Source organism: Harpia harpyja, chromosome 3, assembly GCF_026419915.1.
Source record: "Harpia harpyja isolate bHarHar1 chromosome 3, bHarHar1 primary haplotype, whole genome shotgun sequence".
Lineage (NCBI taxonomy): Eukaryota > Metazoa > Chordata > Aves > Accipitriformes > Accipitridae > Harpia > Harpia harpyja.
The window spans coordinates 69,152,772-69,176,595 of NC_068942.1; the positions used below are offsets into that span (position 1 = coordinate 69,152,772).

Genomic DNA, 23,824 nt, shown 5'->3' on the forward strand with positions numbered 1-23,824 from the left:
ACTTGATCTTACTAGCTGACAAGGTCACATATATGATATGATATATGATATGCAAAAAACCAGTATTTGGAGTAAGTATTCTTCCGGGGTATGCCACGAAGCACTTTAAGGTAAGGAAAGTGTCGTCAGCAGTTTTATTTTGTTTGGGCAGGGAGTGCCTGGACAGCACGGAGGGAGCACCATTCTCAATGGGAGGAGCATCTTCCTAAAGGGGAGCATGTCGCCTGGGCTATCCAGGGCCACACGGCGCAGAGTCCCCACGCGCCCTCTCCCTTCCAGCCTCAAAGCTGAATCTAATCAGAATCTCAGCCCGGGATGAGATTGCCAAAGGATGTAGAAGCACAAGTGGTACCGACGCTGAGTTTTCTTGTTTGAAAATACGCCCGTCAGCCGTATAAACTCAGGAGTGCTATTCTCTCCCATGTTTTGCTCTCAGGAAAGACTGAACGGCAGAACCGAGCCCACCAGCCAACACTCGCGGAGCCAGTCTAAGGAGCCTGTTTCCAGTATGACACATTCTGGCCTTAATCCCCTCCGCCGTGACCCACCCCCGCTGCCGATGGCACAGCCAGGGGCCTGCCAGCCCGCGGCCCGGGTGGAATGGAACCAAAACCGCCTTTCCAAATCCACCACCGGGACGCGAGCGTGTTTGTTGTGAACGAAGCGGCGTCCCTCGCGGCCCGGCGCTGCCCAGCCGGCGCCCGAAGCCCGGGGCCGCGCGTCCCCGCGGCTGACCTCGGCGGCGGCGGCGGCAGCGGGGGGAGCTCGGGGCGGGCGCCGCAGGGCGTCCGCTCTCCGCGCCCCTTCTGCCGCGGGGCGGGGGGGGGAGCGGGGCGGCGGGGCCGGCCGAGCCTCCGCGCACCCGGGCCGCCCGGCAGCCCCCCCCCCCGCCGCCTGCGCCGCCGGCTCTCCCGGGGAGCAGCGCCGCGCGGTGCCGCCGCCCTCCGCGCCCGCGGAGCGGCCATGGGGGGGCTGCGCGGGGCGCGGGCGGCGCTGGCGCTGCTGCTGGCGGCGGCGCTGGCCCCGGGGCCGGCCCGGCCGCACCCGCAGTGCCTGGACTTCAAGCCGCCGTTCCGGCCGCCGCGGGGCCTCGCCTTCTGCCGCCGCTACGCCGACTTCGGCTGCTGCGACCCGCGCCGCGACCGCGCCCTGCTCCAGCGCTTCTACCGCCTCAGCGCCCGCCTCGACGGGCCCACCTACGCCGCCTGCGCCGGCCACCTGCAGGACCTGCTCTGCCAGGTGAGGCGGCACGGCACGGCACGGCCCGGTATGGCCCGGCACGGCCCGCCGGCCCGCCTACCGCACGGGGCTCCCGCTGCACTGGGGGCTTCCGCCGCACAGGGGGATTCAGCCCCTGCACCGTGCTTTGGTCACGCAGGGTGCTCTGGCCCAGGCGTGGGCGCTTCAGCCCCGTCACGGTGCTTTGGCCCAGGTGTGGGTGCATCCACCCATGCAGGGCTGCATCAAGCCCAGGTATGGATGCCGCAGCCCAGGCACGGGTGCGTTGGTCCGGGGAGGGTGCACAGGTCCAGGCGCAGGTACTTTGGACCTCACAGGGCTGCATGAGCCATGACGTGGGCACGCCAGCCCAGGAATGCCTGCATCCACCCGTGCAGGGCTGCATCAGCACAGGCACGGGTGCTTTGCACAACCCAGGGGTGCGCGAGCCGTGGCAGTAGTGCCCTGCCCAGACAGGGGTACGGGGACCACCCCACAGGTGCATCAGCCATGGCATTAGTGCCTGCGCCCAGGCACGGGTGCTTTGGCCCACATATGGCTGGATCAGGGATTAGTGCAGCAGCCTAGGCATGTGCTCCCAGGCACCGCCAGGAGCGACTGTCCATCATCAGGTGTCCCAGTGGACTTCTTGTCCTTCAGCAGGTGTCTGAAAGAGAAATAGGGATGTTGCTCTGCTTTAATTTATGAGATGGGTATGCGGGCAGTTAAAATTTGCAGACTCCCCTCACCCTCCCAGGGTTAGATCGCTGGACCTGGTGAAGACCCCCAGGAGGGGACCTGCCTGCGCAAAACATGCTCCTTGTTATGCCCAGCTCCTGGGATCAGGTGTTTTTCTGGACTGGGTTACAGCATCCTGAGATGCTTTTAGCGTGTGCCAGGTGCTAACAGTCCTGATGATGGGTGCCGAGTAACGCCCGAGGATGTGCCCTAGAAACCTCTGTGGTGGCCATTCTGCACGGGGGAAATTTCCACTCAGGGTTGATGTTCTGTGGCCAGATATGATAACAGGATGATCACAGTCTGTGCAGAGCAAAGCATCTGACCCTATCATCAGCGGTGGCCTCATATGTATGAAAATGCCCCTGAGACACAGCAGTGGCAGCTCTGTGCTGTGCAAGTGTAAATCTTAAATTAATTCAGACAGTGGAGTCTCATCTGCTGTGCTCAGATGGGATCAAAGTGGCTTTTCAGAAATCCTGCTCTTAGCATTTTGCAGGGTACCTCTTGTGTTCCTGAAAGCGTGAAGAGAAAGACAACCCTTTTCCACATCAGCTTCTAGAGATTTGACTTTTATTTCCTCTCACGTTGTACTGGAAGCAAAAAACCTTTGAATATATTCCTGAAACAAGTGGTGTCCAAAAGTCCATTTGCAGATAGGAAACCAGTTAGCAGTGCCTGCTAAGCACTTCTTCTGCCTCTGGAAGCGACTAAGTAAGTCTCCTGCGTACATCAGAAACCCAACCGTTGAAAATTTGTTCAGAAGCAGTGAAATATTTCAATGTGGGAAAAATGATTCACTGAAATGTTCTGATGAGCTCAGTGCATCACCAGCCCAGATGCGGCTACAAACCACCACCTCTGGCCTCACAAGCACGAAATGGAAGTTCAGGCTTTGCAAACACTCCAGAACACTCTGCTTCCATTCATTCATTTCATATACAATTTATATCTTAGACCTGAATTAATTAGTGGGTTTCCGTGACTTATTCAGCACGCTTCTGCCTCTTTCTGCTCACAATTTGTGATTTCTCTCAAATGTGACCAAATTATTTTGACAAGTGTCTCAACTTGTACTTGTGGTGAGGATCCCTACCTTCTCTTAAATTGGTGATTTGCTACGTGGTGCTGTTTCTGTTCCTTGTGGAAGGGCAAGTGGAAGAGCAGAAACATCCTCCCCTCAGTGCTGCCCATGATCCCCCAGCCCCAAAACAGGGTCTCCCCCCACCCAGAAGCAGGCTGAGAGGATGCCTTTGGCTGTGGGGGAGAGGAGGGCTGCGGTGGGACATCACCCTGCCTGCCCCACAGCCTCAACACCCAGGGGGAATTTGACGGGGGCAGGAGATCTCAGGGGACGTGTGTGGGTGTGGATTATTGTGCGGTGGGATACAGGACTCAAACTGTGGGAGAGCAGATGCCTCGTTCTGCTTCTCGGGGAACAGCTTGCTTAAAGGCTTGAGTTTCCAGATGGAGGTGGACAGGGAATGTCAGGGATTACGTGAAAGTTAGATGGTTTCCTGAAGAATCCTGTTGCTTCCTCCTGATAGCAGCAGTAAATAAGCCGTTGTTTGATGTGGGTGTTCGTCCACATTCAGACTGTTGCAATTCCTCAGATAAGTAGCTGCCACTGAATTCCTGGAACAGATGGGATAGATTTGGCTAACTTGTCTTAATGTTACTTGTTTTATTTTCTGATGAGTTTTTTTCATGGTGCGAGCTTGTTCCAGCCCTACTGAAGTCACTGATCGCCTGCCTGTTAGTTTCCTTGGTCTTGGGACCACATCACAGTTTAAAATGAAGGAACAGACCATGTCATTTGGAAATGAGAATTTAGATCTATTAGTGATACTGGGCTGTAACCAGGCGTCGAGTTTCTTGGTGTTTTGAGTTAGTGAATGTGACAAGACAATGCGAAGGGTGAAGGACCACAACATTTGATTCAGAAGCAGGGAAATTCAGGATCAGGCATCAGGCTCCATCTCTTGTGGAATAAAAGTTGGAAAATATTCCACATGTGTCTGGAAAATACCCTAGACGCATGCTCGGGTACTGTCTGGCTAGTGATAGATCTCTGTACATGATCGCCAGTGTAATGCCACTGTAAATAGCTGTATGCCACCAGGAAGGTGGTAAGGAGTGAAGGAGCCATCCACAACTGCTATTCAAACACACCTGAGGCCGGGGTGAACAGCCTGCAGCGGCAAAGGGACAGGGAAACCATAACTCTGTGCTATTTTTAATTCTGATGCTGAGGCCAGGACGTTGCTTTACAATGCACAAGATCACTGCTTGCTTTGAAAGAGGCTTTCAGAGAACCAGATACAGCCTGGTACTCAGGTGGTAGGCCTCCTCTCTCTGAATGTGAAACCTCCGTAGGCTGCGACAGACTGAGCTCCCATCCAGCCCTGCCTTCAAATTCCCTTTCTGTCTCATTTCAATTTGTCTTCTAAGGCCAAATTTTCAGTCATAACAACTGCATCGGCAGACGCTCTGGCTCTTTCTGTCCCTGGCACACCTCGTGTAACTGAGTGCCTTACCCAGTCTGCCCGTGTAATTTCAGTGTTTTGTGTCACGCGCAATCTCCTTTTTACCACATTAATTGCTACTCATTTGAAGGCATAATAACCTTCATTTTGCAATGAATGGCTTGACATTCCAGGAGGAAAGCTTATTGTACGCTAATGATCTGTTATATGGCCTCTCAGTTTATTATGGTATGTAATGGAAAATAAAATAAAAATTAAATATTGTGTGTACTTATCAGCTAATTTAAATACTTCAGTATCTCAGATGTTATATCTTTTCAGCTATTGAATACTGCTGTAATCTGCATTAAGAAATAGCTCCCTATAGACTTAGAAACAGGTCCCTGTATTTTTTTTTAACTAACCTGGTTTTGCTTGGAAGAAATGCCATCTAGGAATTAAAAAATGCAGAATTTATTCAAGAAGGATAGTTTCTCTTTCTACCTTTCTCGCCTCAGTTATTTATCTGCCCTGTGAAAATAACTGAGCCTCCACTGACTCACGTTACGTTATTTGGAGAGCACTTTTGAGATGCTTGTCGGAAAGATGCATTACAACTGAAAAATATTTTGCGTTTATTTCAAGGAAAAGCCATTGCAAAGCAGAACTGAGCCACTTTGGTCAGTTTGTAATTTACAGACAGTTTTACTGGATTGCTTTGGCTTTTTACATAAGGAAAATGTGCCTGTCAGAGTTCTCATAGTGCAGAATACAATGAACTATTTGAACTTGATTCAGTCTTTAGGTAGATTTCCGAGGCTGCACCTTCCAGAAACGAGGGTTGTGCTGCAGCTACTCCCAGGACCTTGCCTGGATTATGGCCATTTGGTGCTCACTGTCTGAAATCCTGTAGCCTGAGCATCCTCCGCAGAACTTGGTGACCGGTGTCATGATCATGAGATATATTTCACCACTTCTAGTCAGGTATATAAACTGTAGGCAAAGATCCACCAGCAAAGGCAACTGGACCGGAGCGAAGATGGTGTATGCCGTGATAGCATCCCAGGGCTGGGTGCACTGTGCGGTACTAAGGATGGGTGTCCTTCTCCTTTCCTCCTACACTTTCTCATCCTGCTCCTTCCAACCTGTAAATCACATCTGTGTTTGAGGTGCATGTCTGGATTATCAGATAATGAGATATGAAAATTGCAGGCTTTGGCCCTGATGACCTTTCCCATTCCCTCCTCAGCCTGGAGATGCAGGACCTCAATCTTCTCAGCTAACTCTTTGGGTTCGCTTCTGTCCTGTGATGAATCTGCTCATTATTTCATAGATAGAGCATCCAAGATAGAAAAGTCTCTTTTTCCCCAGTACAGTCTACTCGGGTGATGTAGCAAGATACATGTCATTGCTGGTTTCCTTGAGTTAGTGCTACGGTTGGAATAAATGAATAACAGCATGAGGAAGCCAGCTTTCACTAGGAGCATTGAAGATCATTTCTGTGAATGCTGAGATATACCAGCTTTCTAAAATCTTTTCCTCTGTTAATATATCTTCAGAATAAACCACAACATATGTTACAATTAAGGTGAAGCTTCTCCAATTAATATTGCTGCTCAGCTGTTTCAAATCTGATCCAAGAAATGGCTTGAGGCTTTTTCTCTCTCCCTCTAGGAATGCTCTCCATATGCAGCTCATTTGTACGACGCCGAGGATCCCTCCACCCCCGTGCGGACGATACCAGGACTTTGCCAAGACTATTGCCTGCAAGTGTGGCAAAAATGCCGCTCCATTTTTCGCTATCTGTCTGAAGACCAGGAGTTAATTGCACTGGAGAACAACATGGCAAAATTCTGCCACTACCTGTCCTTGGAGGACACAGACTACTGCTTTCCCCACCTGCTGGCTAACCAGAACCTTAACCAAAACCTGGGGTTAGTGACCGCTGACGCGGAGGGCTGTCTCCAGCTCTGCCTCGTGGAGGTCGCCAACGGGCTGCGCAATCCCGTTGCGATGGTGCACGCCAACGATGGCACCCACAGGTTCTTCATTGCGGAGCAGGTTGGCCTGGTGTGGACCTACCTCCCCGATCGATCCAGGCTCGAAAAGCCGTTTCTGAACATCAGCGAAGCCGTACTTACCTCACCTTGGGAAGGAGATGAGAGAGGTTTTCTAGGTATTGTCTTCCATCCTAAATTCAAATTTAACGGTAAAGTGTATGTCTACTATTCAATTGAAGTTCGTTATGAAGAGAGAATCCGAATCAGTGAGTTCAGAATTTCTCCTGCTGACATGAATGCTTTGGACCATGGTTCTGAAAGGTATTGTACACACGTTTCTCTGGCAAATGTATTTACGATCTCAGAGCGTAGCTTGTGCATTTTTAAAGGCTATTAATGAATGAGACTTATTTAGCTTAATATTCTTCTTGCATGCCAGTGTGCTAGCATGTTAGTGCAAGTCCTTGTCTAGCATATTGAGATAGGCAACACGCGTGACCTCCGTGGATGAACTGCAAGTGCTCAGGGATAAAACATTTACATTTCTCAGTTCTGGTATGTCAGAAGATTTAACTGAACATTGATTAAACATTATTTACAGTTAATGTTTTGGGGGTTTTTTTTTTTTGGTTGGGTTCTTTTTTGGTATTGTGATAATTACCCTTTAAAATAGACTTCTGCAAAGCATGAGTGAAATTCATTCCAAAGCCAAAGGTTTCCAAAATCAGTATAAACAAACTCAGTGATACTGAACCAAAGATGGATTTGGCCCCACATTTCTTTATCTGAATGACAGCTCAACCCTGTGATATTACAAATTTAATAACAAATTAAATAAAATGCAAACCACTATGCTATTACTGAGTGCCTTTTGACTGGAAATTTCATTTGTTTGAGTCTGATCCTGCAGTTGATCCACATTAATATGCACAGATAATTAGAGGTTTGTTTGTGGAGACAGTCTATAGAGTTATAACCTGGTGCAGAACCATGTAATAGAACCACTGGTTTAAGAGACCCTTGAATATTATTAATTTTAAGAATTTTGCTTTGTTACATGGGTTATATTAGGGCTTTGCAAATACTCAGCAGTGGATGATTTTAGCTCAAAAATGCACATAGCGTAATGATAGAAAGGGGATGCTGGTTTACAAAGCAATGACAGCGATTCAGTGTAAGCAGCACTGTAGATGACAGGTAAGGGGAATTTAAAGGTGGTCCTCAGGAAAGCAAGTCAGGAGCTTAAACCTGCAGATGTCAAGGCCCACCAGCTCTCTCATTTAAAAATCCTCAGGCTCTATGCTTGTAACATTTTCTGTGCTTATTTAGCTGATGGTTAGTACGGCCAAAGCTTAAGAAAACAAAATTGTGGTCCTGTTGTGCTTGTGTAGGCACGGCTCCCACTGACTTCATCCTGAGATGCTGCCCAAGAGGCAACTTCAGCCGACATGTGGTGTGCGTTGCCTTAGCAGGAAGGCGTATGTCGTTTGCCTGCAGATTTTTGCTCAGTGTGTTTTGTTTTCTTCCATCTTCTTTGGGAGGTTGAGGAGGATTCACCTTTGGGTCCGTACAGGATCCTCCCTCGCTCCTTCTGCCGCCTGGAGTCTGTGCGTTGGTGCACAGTTACCGTATGTTGGAGGTGGTGACATTTAGCAGCAGGTGACAGAATAATTACATAGTTGCGTTCCTTCCCACAATTTACAGTCTGATCACAAACTATCAGTACTTTCAGAAGGGAAAACAACTTGCTAAAAATGAGGTGGTATAAGTGATTATCATTTAGTTTTGCAGCTATTAAGAGGCACTGTCAGCATGAAATCTGGACTTTTTTTGAAGCTGGATTAAAATAAACTTCAATTATTATACCTGGGAACATCCACTGCATGTATTTGTGGCTTTACCTTTCTATAAAGTTATACTTTTATATATTTCACCCTTTCCTTACTGCAAAAGGGTTGCCAGGTGCCTACAATAAACAGATAAAAGTAAGAGAGAGTTAGGTTTTCAAATTAAGGTAGAGGTTGTTGGTACTGCTTTGAATAACCTTTGTCAAAATGTTAATTTGTTGGTGGGGCTGCTTTTAACCACTCTTTAAGCTTGTAAAGTCCTGTCTATGTAATTATCATTTAAGGATTCTTCTCTCTTTAAGAATTTAACTATTACTTAATGTTTGAAAAGTTTTAGGTTCGCCTTGAAAGTGCCTGTCAGAATTGTGCCAAATGCTGTACAGATGCACAGATGGACTGGAGTCCTTTCTCTTGCAGTTTACAATCGGATTTAAGCTGAGATGCCTTTTTCTTAAAAAAAAAAAAAAGAAAAAAAAAGTTTAGCAAGGAGGAAGGGACAATCAGAGGAAAAGTACAATTAATTAAAAGTATATTCTGTTATGTGGTTTCCCAGATTTTCCTTATTACACAATTTGGCATTTCTGTAATCTGGAAAATGTGTTGGAATTATTTAAAGTTAGAAAATCAGCTATGCCCAAGTAAAATTCAGTAACGTGGATATGGAGAAATTTGCATCAAACCTGTTCTGTCACCATTTCCATGTGTCAAGGGCAACATTGGTGTGATGTTGCTCTGCCCTTTGCTTAGGGCTTGTGCAGCAGGTAATGCCTCCTCCCTGTTTTTCCTTAGGGTGATCCTGGAAATAGAAGAACCTGCTTCCAACCATAACGGAGGAGAACTGCTCTTTGGAGATGATGGGTATCTCTATATATTTACTGGAGATGGAGGCATGGCTGGGGATCCTTTTGGGACCTTTGGAAACGCCCAGAACAAGTAAGAGCGAACCCTTCCCTACGGCAGCTCCAAGCCACCAGCAAGTGTCTGTGGGGCAGCGGGTTGTGGGAAGTCAGTGCCACCTGAAGGCTGTTCGGTGGCCCGAGGCAAATGAAGTCATATTGAAATGGTTGTTTTTTCAGAGATATTGAAAGACTTGTCTTTTCCAAAACAGAAAGAATGAAACCCTAGACTTTTCCAAAAATCCTATCTCTGATGTTTAACCAAGGTCTAGTTTTATTTCTTTTTTTTTTTTTCTTTCCTTTCTTCTCCCAATACAGATCAACCCTGCTGGGCAAAGTGCTGCGGATCGATGTGAACAACAACGACCACGGGCCTCTGTACCGAATCCCTCCCGACAACCCTTTTCTTAATGACCCTAAGGCTCGCCCTGAAATCTATGCGTACGGAGTGAGAAATATGTGGCGCTGCTCTTTCGATAGGGGTGAACCTCACACCAAGGAAGGGAAAGGGCGGCTCTTCTGCGGAGACGTGGGGCAGAATAAATACGAAGAAATCGACATCGTCGAGAAAGGGAAAAATTACGGCTGGAGGGCAAGGGAAGGGTTCAGCTGTTACGATAAAAAACTTTGCGCCAATTCTTCAATGGGTAAATAGATGTGCTCTCTAAATTGCCTGCGTCTCCCACTGTGCAGTTTTCTGCACCATCATTTTTAATTCCTGCCTTCAAAGCTTGGCTGCCTGGTGGAAAACATACATTTTTGAGATGGAAATCTATACTGTTTTAGTCTAGAAGAGAACTGACTTGGGAATAAATATTGAAAGTCCAAATGTTACCATTTTTGAGTTAGGAGCAAAATGAAACATACTAGCTGTTGTTTTTCTAGGCGATCTGTGTTGTTTGTCAAATTGCCTGGTGATTCTGTGATTTAGGGAGACAATTTCATCTTTTTCACATAAAATAAGCTTTCCTGCAGAAGAAAGAAAAATTTGGAGCAATTGTATTTTTCTCCATAACTCACAAGTAGTGTCCTTATTTAAAAAAAAGAAAGAGACATATTGTGTAAGCTGGTCAACCAGTATGCATACTGCCTGCTTTGCAGGTAACTGGATGTACAGAGTATTTTTGTTTCTTTTAGCTATGCCAAAAAGGAAAACCTTAATTTTTTTTTTTTTTTTTTTCAAACCTGGATTCAGGGTATTTGCTGGCTGGCTAAATTCCAGTGCATGTGTGAAGTCAGAGTGTATTGTGTTGCAAGGTCTGATGTGGACCACATCTTGTGCTGGAGCATCTCCCCAGAGATCCAGGGGGGCAGTGGGCTGGCACTGATTTGCACTAGCTGAGATTCTGATTTTTTTCGCTTCTACATGCTATGTGGTGGTGTTTAACTTCCTTCCTTTCATTAACTTAGTTTAACTTCCTTCCTTTTATTAACTTAGCTACAACTACAGTGGTAGTGATTAAGTGTTTTTTATAAAAATTTCAAGAGCAGGGAGCAGATTTTTTGCACTCCCTTTGCTGAAGCAGTTGTCAGAGAGCCCGGTTAGTGCTCTCCTGTGTGACAGCGCCTGCATGAGCGTTCATGGCAGGCACTTTACTGAGGTCCCCAGGGACTCAGAACAATTTCTGATGCCTTTAGAGACCCTTTTGTTAGAACAGTGAAATGTCACAGCCCCTTTAAAATGATAAGTGCAGCTGAAGTGTAGAAAACGCCTGCTTTAGATGAAATGACCCTGGTGCAAGTTCCTCACTGGCAGAGCTGCCGGGTTTGCTACTTGAGGCATCTGCTACAAGGGCAGGGAGAAAGGCTGTGAGGATGAGGAGGGGTGGTTACCACAAGAAGATACCTGTGACCCAGGAGTTTCAAAAGAAAGGGGAGGAAGCGTCTAATGGAGACCCTCAAAATCAGGGCATCTCCCTCTGTTTTGCCTCTGTGTTGTGTTTTAACTTATATTTTACAATGAATATGCCAGTACTACATCTTGCCTGTGCCACATCATAAATATTTGATGGCCCTTTCAGGTTAAGCTCCCCTGTCTCAGAGAAACAGAAGCTATTTGTGCTGACATCTGACATACCTTTTCATCAGTGCCTGCAGTCTGGAGTTACCTGTCTCTTTTTTCCCTTTCACCACCGAAACAAAGCTGCATTGGACAAACACCTCCTGCATGGGTGCAGCGACTCTAAGAGGAGCCTGCGAATTCACATCAAAACCAGCCAGGCTGTGTGGAAATGGGCCAGAAGTGGCTCTAACAGAGCTGGCTTGTGGCAGGAGGAGAAGGGCTCCGGAGGATGGTGAGATGTCTGGGTGATAGAGAGCACTCAGACTTATCAGGGATTCAGCTTATATTGCAAGGGAAACACTGACCAGTCTCGCTGAGCTAGCTTGTCTTTGGTTAGAACCGCCAGCTAGGCAGGGCTATCAAACATGGTTCTGAAAAGGTGAAAATCAAACTAAATTACTCCATTGGCACTTCATTTAATTAGAAGATGCTCAAGTGAACCTGATTGTATCCTGCTAGTCTCAGAACTATCTAGCTAAACAGCTATTCTGCATCATGTGTAAAACAAGGCAAGTCACAGTTCTTTTCTCCCCTGCAGATGATGTGCTTCCAATTTACGCATATCCGCACCAAATGGGGAAATCTGTTACGGGAGGCTATGTCTATCGGGGTTGTGAGTCTCCGAACTTGAATGGCCTGTACATATTTGGTGATTTTATGAGTGGGTAAGTAAATACTTCAGATAGATACGCATTAAGCTGTACCCCCAGCCAAAGTCCTCCAGCGATACTACACCTGCCTGCAAGTGCTCATGCAGTCTAACAACTGAGGACATGCTGCTCCTTGCTGGTTGCAAGTACTGGGCAAAGCCTGACTGCTCATTACAGAGAGCTCACGTGGCATGTTTTATATAACCTTTATTCCATGGTGCTGTGCAGGAATGCAATGTTTGCATTCCAGCAGCCCTTGATGTTGCTGATTCATATTGTGCCAGTACAAACAAAGGGGCTATGATATGATGTTCATTTAAAGTCCTGGAAGTGGTGTAAAAAAGCATTTGAACACATCCTAAAAAACCCCCAACGCTCTGATGCAATGTTTCCAGACACTGAAGATATTGAAAAAAAAAAAAATTGTCCAGCAGTGAGTCTGCTTCAAACCTGTGGTGAGGCAGGCATGAGACTGCTTTGTTTTCCCCCCACCCCCTCTGCCTTTGCTGTGTCTGCATCTCCCAGGCCTCTCGCACGCAGCCCCTGCACCGCCTGCCCCAGCTGATGCACTGGTCCTGGGTGCAGGAGAGAGGCCACAGAGCTGCAGTGAAGCCAGGTGCTCTGCGTCTTTGGCAGGGTCCCCCCGCAAATAGTCTGATATCCCTTAAACCCTCCACTATTGTTTTTTCATGTGCTTCTGTTGCCCTTGAAAGACAAGGTGTTGCGGGGGCATAGATTTGTTTAATATTAACAATCCGTCATTTTTCAGAGGCACTGCAGTCCTATTGCAGCTAGTGTGGGTAGGAAGCATTAAACATCCTTTCAGGTGTCCTCATCAATGTTCATAAATTGTCTCCTTGGTTGTGTTGTGCAAGTGTTCTTTTGTCTTGCAGACGCTTGATGTCTCTGAAGGAGGATCATGCTACTGGAGAGTGGCAGTACAGTGAAATCTGCATGGGGACAGGACAAACGTGCATGTTCCCTGGGCTTATCAATAACTATTACCAATACATCATCTCCTTTGCTGAAGATGAAGCAGGTAATCTTTTAACTTTATGTCACACCGAATGGCATGCTTGTGGTTTCTCTTCGGAGTAAAACACCAGAGAAGGGGTTAGAGAGGGCTCCTGCGAGGCAGCAAGTGGTGGGGAGGCAGAGCGTGAGTCTCTCAGTCTTTAAAATGCCAGTGGGTGAGATTCCCAGCATCTCCCAAATATCAAACCAAAGTTACAATCCTAATTTTGAGGCCAGCGTGCCACACAGTGCCCGCAGGGGTAATTGGAGAGGCAGTTCCCTGCAGGACTGAGTCTGGGTGTGCTGGGTGTGCTGCTGACCGCACACCTACTTTCCAGAGGGATGGGGAACAGCGGGGGGCACATACAGTAAAGCACAGCTTAGAAAACAAACCTAATTCTTCACGATGCCATGCCATGGGGAATGCAGGCCCTGAGAAGGTGATACCCAAGTGAGAGCAAGTCTATGCTCTTGGCTAGTCAAGAAGGCTTTGGGCGTTATTAATGGATACAGGGAAGCAGATGTAATGAACAGTATTTATGAACCTGCTCACCCTGGCCTGGAATATTTGTACCTCTTGAGGTGAAGCAGAATGAAAGCCCTACATTATGTCTTGAGTGAGGCATTGGCAAAAGGCTGCTTAAGTCCATATTTTATTAGTGCCAGCTGGGATTTTGCCTTGCATAGAACTGAAGGATGTAGTCTCAGTGGAGCTTTGCATAGCTGTGTTTTAAGATTGGAGACATTTTGCTTTCTAGAAGGGAGCTGCTGCGATTTGAAAAGGAGGAGATAAAGAGTCCTGGGGTGAAAGCTGGTGGTTGCGCCCTTTGTTCATACAAGGGTATGGTTAATTGCCCGGCCCTGCAGCGGGGCAGGCAGAGCATGCAGCCCCTGGCTGGGGACAGGGAGCGGATGAGCGCTGTGATGTTTAGCCCCATTGTTATTTAGCCTCGTGTGGGACTCAGCAATGCAGGAGTTTGTGTTCTGCCCCATTGCGGGGAGGTTCTGGCTCGTGGTCACAAGCACCCACTTCTAGAATGCACAGTTTTTAAACATCTGTTTTTCCTGCAGATTATGTCAGGTGTGGATGTTGCACAAATGCACCATCCGTTGCGTATCATATAAATGCAGATTTTATCATGTACATGCAAATCATCCAAATTAAGTATTAGATCGAAAGTTTGACTTTGGAATTTTATCTTTTTTTGAGTTAAAATCTATTTTCTTTAATGGTTAATGTTCATGGGAGGTAGAGCTGTTTTGCAGTGCTGTGGCAAGAAGGATATCTTACCCTAAAATCAGAGTAACTTAGTTTCAATCAGCTTTATGCCAATTCAGAGGGCTGCCAAATGCAGTATCCAGCTGTTACTTGCAGCCCTTGCTCATGCACGTGGGGAGCGGTGTCTCCCTCGTCCTGCGCCTGTGGGCAGAGTCTGTGGGAAGGGGGGGGTGAAACGCTGCCACCCTTCTGCCCTGCACTTTTCACACGTACTTTGCATAAGTATAATAGAGCTGGGTGGAAATTTGGGCTGGAGTCTGTTCTCAGGTAGTTATTTGCCTTGTGTTTGCTTTATTACAATGGAAATAAATCTGCTTATAACAGTGTAGTGAGGTTGCTTTATCTGCAGTGAACAGTCTTCTCTTGCACCTTTTTGGTGTGCTGGGAATCAGGTTTTTTACAAGTTTATCACACAGTTTATTTTAGCAAGCTTTTCTTCACAGAAGCGTTTGGTTTTTGGGGTTGTTGCTCTGATGAATGTTAATTTTGCTGGTGCAGTGGATGTGTTCATGCAGTGGGGACACCTATATTTTTGGCTCATTGCACAGCCATTATAAAGCCAGCAGGCCCATGCCCTGGCAGCTGAACGTGTCAGGAACATCCCAGGCCCTGCGCTATGTCTGTGGGGTGCACATGTGATAGCCTGCGTGCTTCATGGCCTGAGCATCCACAATTCTACCTGATAATTTCCAGGGAAGAGGGGTGGGATGTAAAGCACATCACTGCACTGCAAAACACAGTGTCAGGTGTTTCCCGTCCCTGTTTGGACCAAGGCTGCCTCTGGCCTGTGGTTAATGGAGCCCACCAGAAAAAGTAAGAAACCAGCCAGGGGTGGCCAGAGGTGTCTGCCCTGGGAGAATCCGGAGGAGCTTGGCCTGCAGCAGCGCAGGAGAGCAGGGAGGAGGAGGGAGGCTCAGCAGCCAGCAGAAGCTGCGACCAACTGCTGGCACCTTCCTTTGCCCACTCTGACCCCCTCCACCCCTTCCCCTCTTCCCCTTGGGGTACCCATAGGATGCCCAAAGAAATCTGCCTTACTCATTAAAAAGATCTCCATTGTCTCTTTTTCTTCCTTTTTTTTTCCTTTTTGAAATACTGCAAATTTATTTTTCCATCCAGATCAGCTCTCTGATCCTTTTCATTGCACCACTCAAGCATTTGAGCTGGCAAAAGAGAAAGGAGAGGGCTGGACGGACTGCTTATCCTGGCCTCCCCTGCACAACAGGAGGAGGATGGAAATGCAGTTAAGAGAAAATACGTCAAATACATGGTGATGGAAATTGTCTGGCTGAAGGTCGAGCCCTTTCCTATGTGGCCTGACAGAGAATCCCAATGCCTTTCTCACTCACTTTGTGAGTGTGCTAGAGAAAGCAAAAGCAAAATCTTGTTCTGTAATTCACCCCGAACGAGTGCTTCATCCAAAAGAGCAAAAGATGGTGTGAACAGTCTTAATTTCCTTTCATTTTGTTTCAGGGTTTGACTGTTTTGCGTTAGTGAAGTTAAAGGACACAGATCAGACAAGATGACAGCTAAAGTCTGGGCAGCTGAACATGCAGTGGAAATTTGTCAAGAGTATTTCATGACAATATGTAAAAGCTCCCACTCACTAAGAGTATTTTATGCCATTGGACTGCAGATGAATGCTCCTTACAAACCCAAACCCAAACCCAAACCTGCATTTTTTCCTCCCATAACCAGATCTCTATGTCAGTCCTGGGTTTCCTGGTGCTCTCTGACCTGTGATGCAGAGTTAACGCCCTTGTGCTGTACAGGACAGGAGCTCCACAGAGAGTTTTCATGGCTGTGTTTTGTTTTTTTCCCAGGGGAACTTTACTTCATGTCTACCGGCGTACCAAGTGCCACAGCTCCCCATGGAGTGGTGTACAAAGTGGTGGACACCTCAAGGTATGAGATGTTCCTGTTGCAAAGCCTAAGCGTGGTGCACTGTGTCCGGGTGTGGATGTGATGAATGATGCTGACTGACTAACTAGCTCTTCTCCCACGCTGGGCCCTTCTGTGGAGCTTGATCAAGGGAAGTCTGGAGTAACCCATTGTGGGTCTGCTTTTCTCCCACAGTCGTCAGAGTCTACGCTGCCTGGTGATAACCAATTTGTTTGTTATGGGGCCTGTTGGTGTTATGTGGCTTGGGAGATTTGTTCCAGAAAGCTAAAGGAGTATTTTATGGGTGGCTTGTCTTTCTTGAACAAAGTTTCTCTAGATTCCTGCCCAGAAGGAGGCACTTTTTCTCAAGGTGTTTATTCTCAGTTCCTCTCCATCCCTTGTAGCCGGCTGCATCTCCTGTAAGAGCCCTGTGCCCAGGCAGCTGCAGCCGAAGCTGACCCAGCATGACCTGCAGTGCTTCCTCGGGCAAACCAGAAATGAATGTCAAAAAGTACGGGGTTTTTTGTGTTTTAAAGAGGAAAATGGCTTGGACAAGGAAATGAGACCATTATTACACCTTCTGGATCCCACGTGCATGTATCTGAGACTGGGCAAGGCGGGGAATAGCTGTGTTTTATAGGAAGACTTATAGCTGTTTTTTCCATCTTCCTGGTTTTTAAGCATTACTGCTATTGGCTAAATGCCAGACTACTTTCAGCCAGACATGTAGAGTGAGGCTTTTGTAGCTTTTTTTTTTTTTAAACGGATTAAATTTACAGCTTTAGCTATCTGAGCATTTTGAACCAGACCACTTGTCTGGTTTTATGTTGGAACCGGACCCCAAAGTTAAACAGCCCCCAGAGCTGCCACGTGTTTTCCTCCGGTTCTCCTCTGTCAGGAGCATTTTCCATTATCTAACACAGTGGAAGAGTTCCTGTAAACTGTGTATTAAGAGGCTGGTATTACGCAACCTTTGCAAAAATAAAGCAAGCAGAAGTCAAAAGCAAGTCTTAGGTTTAAGTTTAAAAAGAAGTTTCCTGTGTAGAGTACAGAAGAAACTCACAGGAAAATTAATGAAAGTAGGGAACATCCCTGTGTCTGTAGTTGAGAGAGAAGTTCTTTGCCTTCCACAGAAATGCAAATGCAGACAATCCTAATTACAAAGGAGTTATACCCTCCAAATGCAAACATCATGCATTTTTGAATCAGTTTGAAAACCTCTGAAGAAGTGTGCAGATTAACAAGACAGGCGTCACAGGAAAAAGTGATGATGAACTGGATGTAACTTCTCAGAAATGAGATATACCTCCATGGCAAACAAATTTGTGTCAAAATAATGTGCCATACTAAGAGGGAGCCTCTGTAGGAGACACTTAGAGCTCTTGTTTGAAACTAAGGCATTTTTGGTACTACTTTTGTAGTAGTTAGTCTTTTGTTTGGGCTTTCTGTATGAATAACAGTGTGTTACTTTGCCTCTCTGAAGACAGCCTGAAAACTTACGTACACATAACCTTTATGCCAGATGTTCAACATATACTGTCTAGTTTTGTAATTTTTATTTTCAGTTTCTGTAATGCTTGAACCTGCCAATGTTTTATTTCCTTAATGGATTCAGCAATGGCAAATGAAAACACAGCCAGAGGACTCCACTGCCTCGTGAATGTTTGGGCTTTGATCAACGGAGATATGTTTGTTTAATTATGTTTTCTACTGTAAGAGATTACTTGGATCATTTAAACAGACTTTTTTTTTTTTCCAATGAGCATTACATTCATAGAAAAACAATGGGAAGCAAAGGCTCATGATGCCAGGGGAAAGGAATTAATTGTGCACTGTATGTGTCCCTTTTTTTGCAGGAGAGCACCACCAGGAAAATGCGGAGTTGAGCCGTCGCCAGTGAAAGTAAAAAGCAAGCGCATCCAGTTTGTGCCAAAGGAGAGTAAGTGTCACTATTGCTGTTTATTATTGGTGCATGTTAGCTGGCAGTAAATACAAACTCCAGGCTCACACTATCTCCATATGTGTGGAGACCACCCAGAACTTTACTCTTCAGAGTATCCTCAAAATTAATTCTTACCAGCTGTTCTGGATCTGAAGAGTTGGTTCAAATAAGGCATAAGATATTTCCCCACTCCTGGCCGTGTGAAATCTTCTCTGTAGTTTCTGCCCTTGTACATTTTCCCTTTTCCGTGCTACATCGTACCTGTTTCATTACCACCAACTTGGTTTCCCCATAACTGTTTCTGTACTGAGATTCTGTGCTCAATGGAGCTTTTCAGTGATAAGTGATTTTTTGCAGTGCCTTCAGGTAGTGAGGAGCACTTCAGGAGCTGAACAATATGATGGCTAAAGGGTTGGGAAATAGCTCATTGAGGAAGATGAGGGCTGAGTCATTGTTAGTTTTAAGTGAGAGAATGTGGGATGAGAAAACACTCCCAAAAGAATCGGTGTGATCAGCCATTCAGGTGACCTTTTGGCTTATCCAAACCCTTCAGGGCTTTTTGATTGCTTCATACTGAATGAAGTATTGTACTGCTAAAGCTGGAGTAGTCAACGATGTAGCTCAATCTGCAGCAAGCCAAGTACTACTTACCTTAAGTGCAAAAACCTAAATACACCATTAGGATCTCAAAATTAGATTAGGCAGCATCACCTTTCTTTTCCTCTGTGCATTTTGCTTACACGTGTCAGTACCTAAGCAGTACTCTACCAACTTTTTCATGACGTTAATATTACTGACTCTAATGTCAGAATACTTTCATTTAATTTTTCATTACATTAATCATGTTACACTGCATTTGAGTCACTGACAGTTCCTACAGCTTTGACTTCAGGGAGGAATGAGGGCACTCAGCACCTTGCAAGATTGAGTCTTTAACGTGGAGCAAGATCTAAGGCTAATTATTAACTGTTGACATGCCTCAGCACTCAGCAGGTCTTAAGAAACATTCTCCTTTGCAAGCTGTGCACGCAGTTTCCAAACATTAGTAACTTGGTTCGTGTTCAACCAGTTTTGTCTCCGTTTCTGCTTATGCATTATTCTCCATGCAAGTCCAAAGTTCAGAGTTTTCAACTATACATATAACTAAATCTTTGGGTTTGTTTACAAGGTAGTTTTCATCATAAATTAAAACTTAGAAATGGTGGGAGAGATTCTGCTACGTGTCTCAAGAACTAAATTCACTTTTAGGTAAAACCAAACATGAAAATTTCGATTCAGAAGCATGCAAACAAGGACGTGTAGCTGTAAATGTTTTGCTGTTTTGGTTAGTGTTTAGTGTGAATGTAACAGAATTGCCAATGCATGCGGCTTGCATTAGCAGGATGCGTGCATTTGTTGGAAGTGTATTTAACAAATAGCTTGACAACGAGTAATATATAATAACAACTTGATTCAGTGAGGTGAAAAGCACTCCCAGGTGACCACTGGCTTTCATGCAGTCCTACACATGAATTCCAGGATTTTTAAGTGCTGTGCCAGGTCAGGCTCTAGCAACTGAGGTGTGCACAGGTAAAGCTTTCACATCTATTTCTTGCCGTCAGAACCTCAGCTTCCAAAGAAGGGAAATATTTTCATGCCATAAATACAATTCCCTTCCAAAGAGCGTTATTTGCAAAAACTGGACCGCTGCAAGGGTTTGTCTTTTGGGGACAGTAGATATTAAGTACACATAAGACAGTCATATTTTATCATCTCCGTACTACAAAGCAAATGATGAATGAGAATGGATAAATCTAGGATATAATTCAAAAAGTTCTGATGTCTTTGCAAATGTCTGTGACACTGTCCCAGCTCAGTTGATTGTTACCATGAGCAATTCTGAATTGCTTCTTTCTGACAAGCTAAAACTTATTTTTAAGCTAAAAATAGAGCACATGTGAATAAGCAAGTCCAGTAATGCCTGGAAACTGTGACGGCAAGGAATTTTCAGCTCTTCAGAATTCAAGGCTCTTTTATTTTTTTTCATAAGGAAGAAAAAACCCAACCCGAAATCCTGCTTTATGTGTTGTCCTGGCAACTCTGTTCCTTTTGCACATTCCAGTTGCCACAGAGAATTGATTTTGAATGTTCCCGATTTCAGCTCCTCAGAATAAAGCATCTGGCCCAGTGGGGAGGCCGGCGCTCTGGCTCTGGTAACAATCCAATCATTAGTAATGAAGAGAAGAGCAGAAATAGTGCCTGTCTTTAAAATGCTTTCAGCAGGGGAGAAGGGTATGGTGGGGAACTCCTCTTCTGACCCTTAAACACCAGCGCCCACCCTTTAGTGGCCAGGCTGAAGTTTTGCCAATAAACTGCTTGGAGTTTCCTTCTTGGGAGAGGCTTACTTGTTGGCATTAAGCCCTGGAATCCTCTCTGCTAACTAAAAGCAGCCGACATTTTTCGCTGAGGAAGTATTGGCTCACCGGGAGCGTTGTCGCTTCTCAACAGACCCAAGTAAGCGAATTCCAACAACAGGAATTAAGTAGTCAAAACTCAGCGCTGGTTCCATATAGTTGCCTTCAGATATCGCCCGCAGAATGACAGACTCACGGTTTCCTGGGATTTTCCCCCAACAGAGCTTATTGTGAAAACACCAACGCCGCGTCCCCGGCCGAAGGCCACGACCGAGGCCCCCCAGGGAGGCCGGCCAGACCCCGAGAGCCCCGGCGCGCCGGCTGCGGACCGGGCGGGCCGAGGCCCGCCGCCGAGGAACCGAAGCGGGACGCCCACCACGCCAGCGCCGAGGGGCAGGACCCCCAAGCCCAGGAAGGGAGGAGAGAGGAGAGGGCAGCGCAGGAAGAAGAAACCCGCCGGCACGGCCCCGCCGCTGCGGAACGGCGCCGTGCGGCTGATGGAGCAGCGGGGCCGCGGCCGGGGCCGGGGCCGGGTGGAGGTTTACATCGACGGCGAGTGGGGCACGGTGTGCGACGACGGCTGGAGCTCGGCCGCCGCCGCCGTAGTGTGCCGCCAGCTGGGCTTCCCCTACGCGGTGCGGGCCAGCAAGAAGGCAGAATTTGGGGAAGGGACTTCCCTCCGCATTCTCCTGGATGACGTCCAGTGCTCCGGGCAGGAGGAGACGCTGCTGGAGTGCGCCCACGCTGACGTTGGCACGCACAACTGCTCCCACGAGGAAGACGCCGGCGTGGTGTGCAGCCGGGAGGCGGTGGCAGGCGGGTGACGGAGGAGCTGGGGAAGGCAGCTGAGGGGCTCGGAGCACGGCCCTTTCTTGCCCGACCCTCTAAACCGGCATCGGTGCTGGGGAGGGTGTGCTCTGCCTTGAGGATGCTGCATCTGTTCGAAGTAATCGTGCGGTTTTCTTCGTGTTCATCCCCACGCATCTGCCTTGGAGGGAAAGAAAAAGTAAAACGAAGCGGTGACTTGAGCGTGTCGTGGGCAGGGACTGCATTTGTACAGGGTTTTTTTAATAAGAAGAAAATGCCAGACATCAGCCATTATAGATTAGAAAAGATACGCACCCTGTTGCCCTTTCCCCCTTTGAAATACAGCATTCCCCAGCTGTGCTTCACAATGTTCTGCTGAAAAATAAATTCCCAAATGACCACGTTTTGCTCTTATGGAAGTGCTTTGTGTTGTTTGGCTTGCTTTGCCACCTGCAGCTCTGAGTGGTCGTTTCTAAGTATGCGTAAATCTGTGCCTTTCTTTGCAGAATACAAAACAGATTTTTTTTTTTTTCACTTTCCATCCACTAGTTTAAAAGAAAATGATTCTTCTGTAACGCTTTTATTGGTATAAGCCTATTGGTTATCGAAGATAACTGTGTCTAAGCAAAATCAAGTAAATTAGAAAAAGTCTTAGCATACTGCCTGGAAAATATTTCTGCAGTTTACACTAGCCTAAGTGAAAAGAAAATCTGGCCTTTTTTACAGGAACCGGGTCCTTATCCAGCTTAACCCTGAAGATACTTGGTACATGCTTCTCTGCTTTCCCAAACCTTGTGAAGCGACATGTTTCTGCGTTCAGTTTTCCCAGTTGTGAGTGACTAGACAAGAGGTAATGTACTGGGGTAATAATCCTGTAATATTTACCCCTTTTTAAAGGATATTAAAAAAAGGCAAAACTCATTTTGTCTGAAATGTGTTTTTCACCTGAGTGGTGATTGGAGACACATGTTCTTGCCTTTCGTTGTCTCTCTGCACTTGATAGCATTTTGCCTGGTTATTTTTTTCCCTGACATAATCAGGATAGGTTTTATCTTGCTGCTCACAAAAGAACATGAGAAAGACAAAATGAAACAAACGTAAAACGACTAGTGCATCCAGAAAAGTTCACAAGCAAAACCTTGTATCTAAAGCTCTTACTGTGGATATTTATTTAAATTCCCCAATTTCAAGTTGACAGTGTCCTCTTAAGCCTAAACCATTGATGTATATGGTAAATAAATTAGTTTTAAATATTTTTCCTGAACTTTCTGATATACCCATTAAATACTTTTTGATATTAAAGAACACCTTCACTATACAAAAACAGACAATCAGAAAAACGGCACTGTCTCCCTACTTCTTATTAAGTATAAAGGGGAGAACAGACATATAAAATGCCTTCGGCAAAATACTACTTTCATGTCATTGGAAAACCTACAAATACCATCAGGCACCAGATTGTCATTAGGCTTTTCCCATTGCAGTGAAGGTGCAAACACATTTGTTTAAACTGCAGAAATTCATTCCAGGCACATCAAAACGTTCAGGGAACAAGGGATTCCTCTGTAAATTCTTCTGTTAAAAGACTTGGCACCTGTTGAGCTGATGGGACTAGTGGCCTGGAAGAAAACAGAAAGTGGAGATACAATCTTTCTTCTTCCAAATTCCTCTTCCGCTTCTTTTGGCTCCTTAGCCAAATTTCAGCTAGTTCTAGCTGTGAGATTTTAAGGAGAATCCTGGTTGTAGTTATGCTTAAAAACTTCTGGGTAGAAAAAAGACCTGCACAACAGAAGTTAGTCTAAAGGAATTGAGGTGATTCAAGGATGTCTGCCATAGACCAATTAGACAGGAATTTCACCATCATCTTCCGGGTACTTAAGTATTCTTTTTCTAATTTAACTATTGGTTACCCTACGCCTGCTTTAGCCCATTTGAACCTCCTGAGCATAAGCAGAGGCTGCCTAAATCTTGCATATTGCTGGTGGTGACTGCCACCAACCCCCAGCTGGCAGTCACTCAGTGGCACACAGTCTCTGGTGACAGCTAAAGGCATATGGAAACCAGCCCACGAGGAGCAGCCGTCGGTAAGAGCGAGCTGTGCCGTGGCTCAGCTGACGGCAAACACAGAGCCGTACACCCCCGGTGTTTGCTGACGGTGTTAATGTGGGTGCCGCCAGCTTCACAGGGGAAATATTTATCGGCAGAGGAAGAGACAAGACTTGCAAATAAGGTTTTTTCCCCCCTTATCCTTTCTCCCAGCCTACACTGAGTGGGGGAAGCATTCAGGTAGGTGCATGCCAGCTCAGTATGTGTGGATGTGTGTGCATGTCTGTGCCTGCCAGCTCAGTGCATTGTTGTGATGCTGGGAAGATATTTCTGGCCATTGTGGTCCCTTCCAAGCTTAAAACATATCTGTTTTAAATTCTGGTATTTGTCAGTCTAGTTCCCCGGTATTTTAATAATGAGCCTGTACTATTCAAAGCACAGAAGTACATGAGCATTTAAATACCTGATACATCATCTGCTGTTTAATAGGATTCCCACTGATAGCTTTTTTCTTCATTTTAAAATGCACTTATATACCAGGATGTCACACAAATTAAGCTTTAGATAAACAGATAAACCCTGCTGCTAC

The 23,824-nt window shown here is 46.2% G+C and overlaps 1 protein-coding gene across 1 annotated transcript; it reads left to right on the plus strand.

The window, feature by feature from the left end:
- Positions 1-941: 941 nt before the first annotated feature.
- On the plus strand, positions 942-22,110 carry HHIPL1 (HHIP like 1). Its single transcript, XM_052783126.1, has 9 exons — positions 942-1,239; positions 6,096-6,742; positions 9,058-9,201; positions 9,483-9,811; positions 11,765-11,891; positions 12,770-12,915; positions 15,990-16,071; positions 17,904-17,986; positions 20,605-22,110. Exons 1-9 carry the CDS (start codon positions 964-966, stop codon positions 21,204-21,206), a joined length of 2,436 nt encoding a protein of 811 aa, XP_052639086.1. The 5' UTR covers positions 942-963; the 3' UTR covers positions 21,207-22,110.
- Positions 22,111-23,824: the final 1,714 nt, after the last annotated feature.

What these genes read in the sequence shown, in the direction of transcription:
- HHIPL1 (XM_052783126.1), top strand. Translation starts at nt 964, where the DNA reads ATGGGGGGGCTGCGCGGGGCGCGGGCGGCGCTGGCGCTGCTGCTGGCG. An exon ending in TTTGGAAACGCCCAGAACAA is followed by an intron (nt 9,202 to 9,482) that starts GTAAGAGCGAAC and finishes CTCCCAATACAG; the next exon opens with ATCAACCCTGCTGGGCAAAG. An exon ending in CCAGTTTGTGCCAAAGGAGA is followed by an intron (nt 17,987 to 20,604) that starts GTAAGTGTCACT and finishes TTCCCCCAACAG; the next exon opens with AGCTTATTGTGAAAACACCA.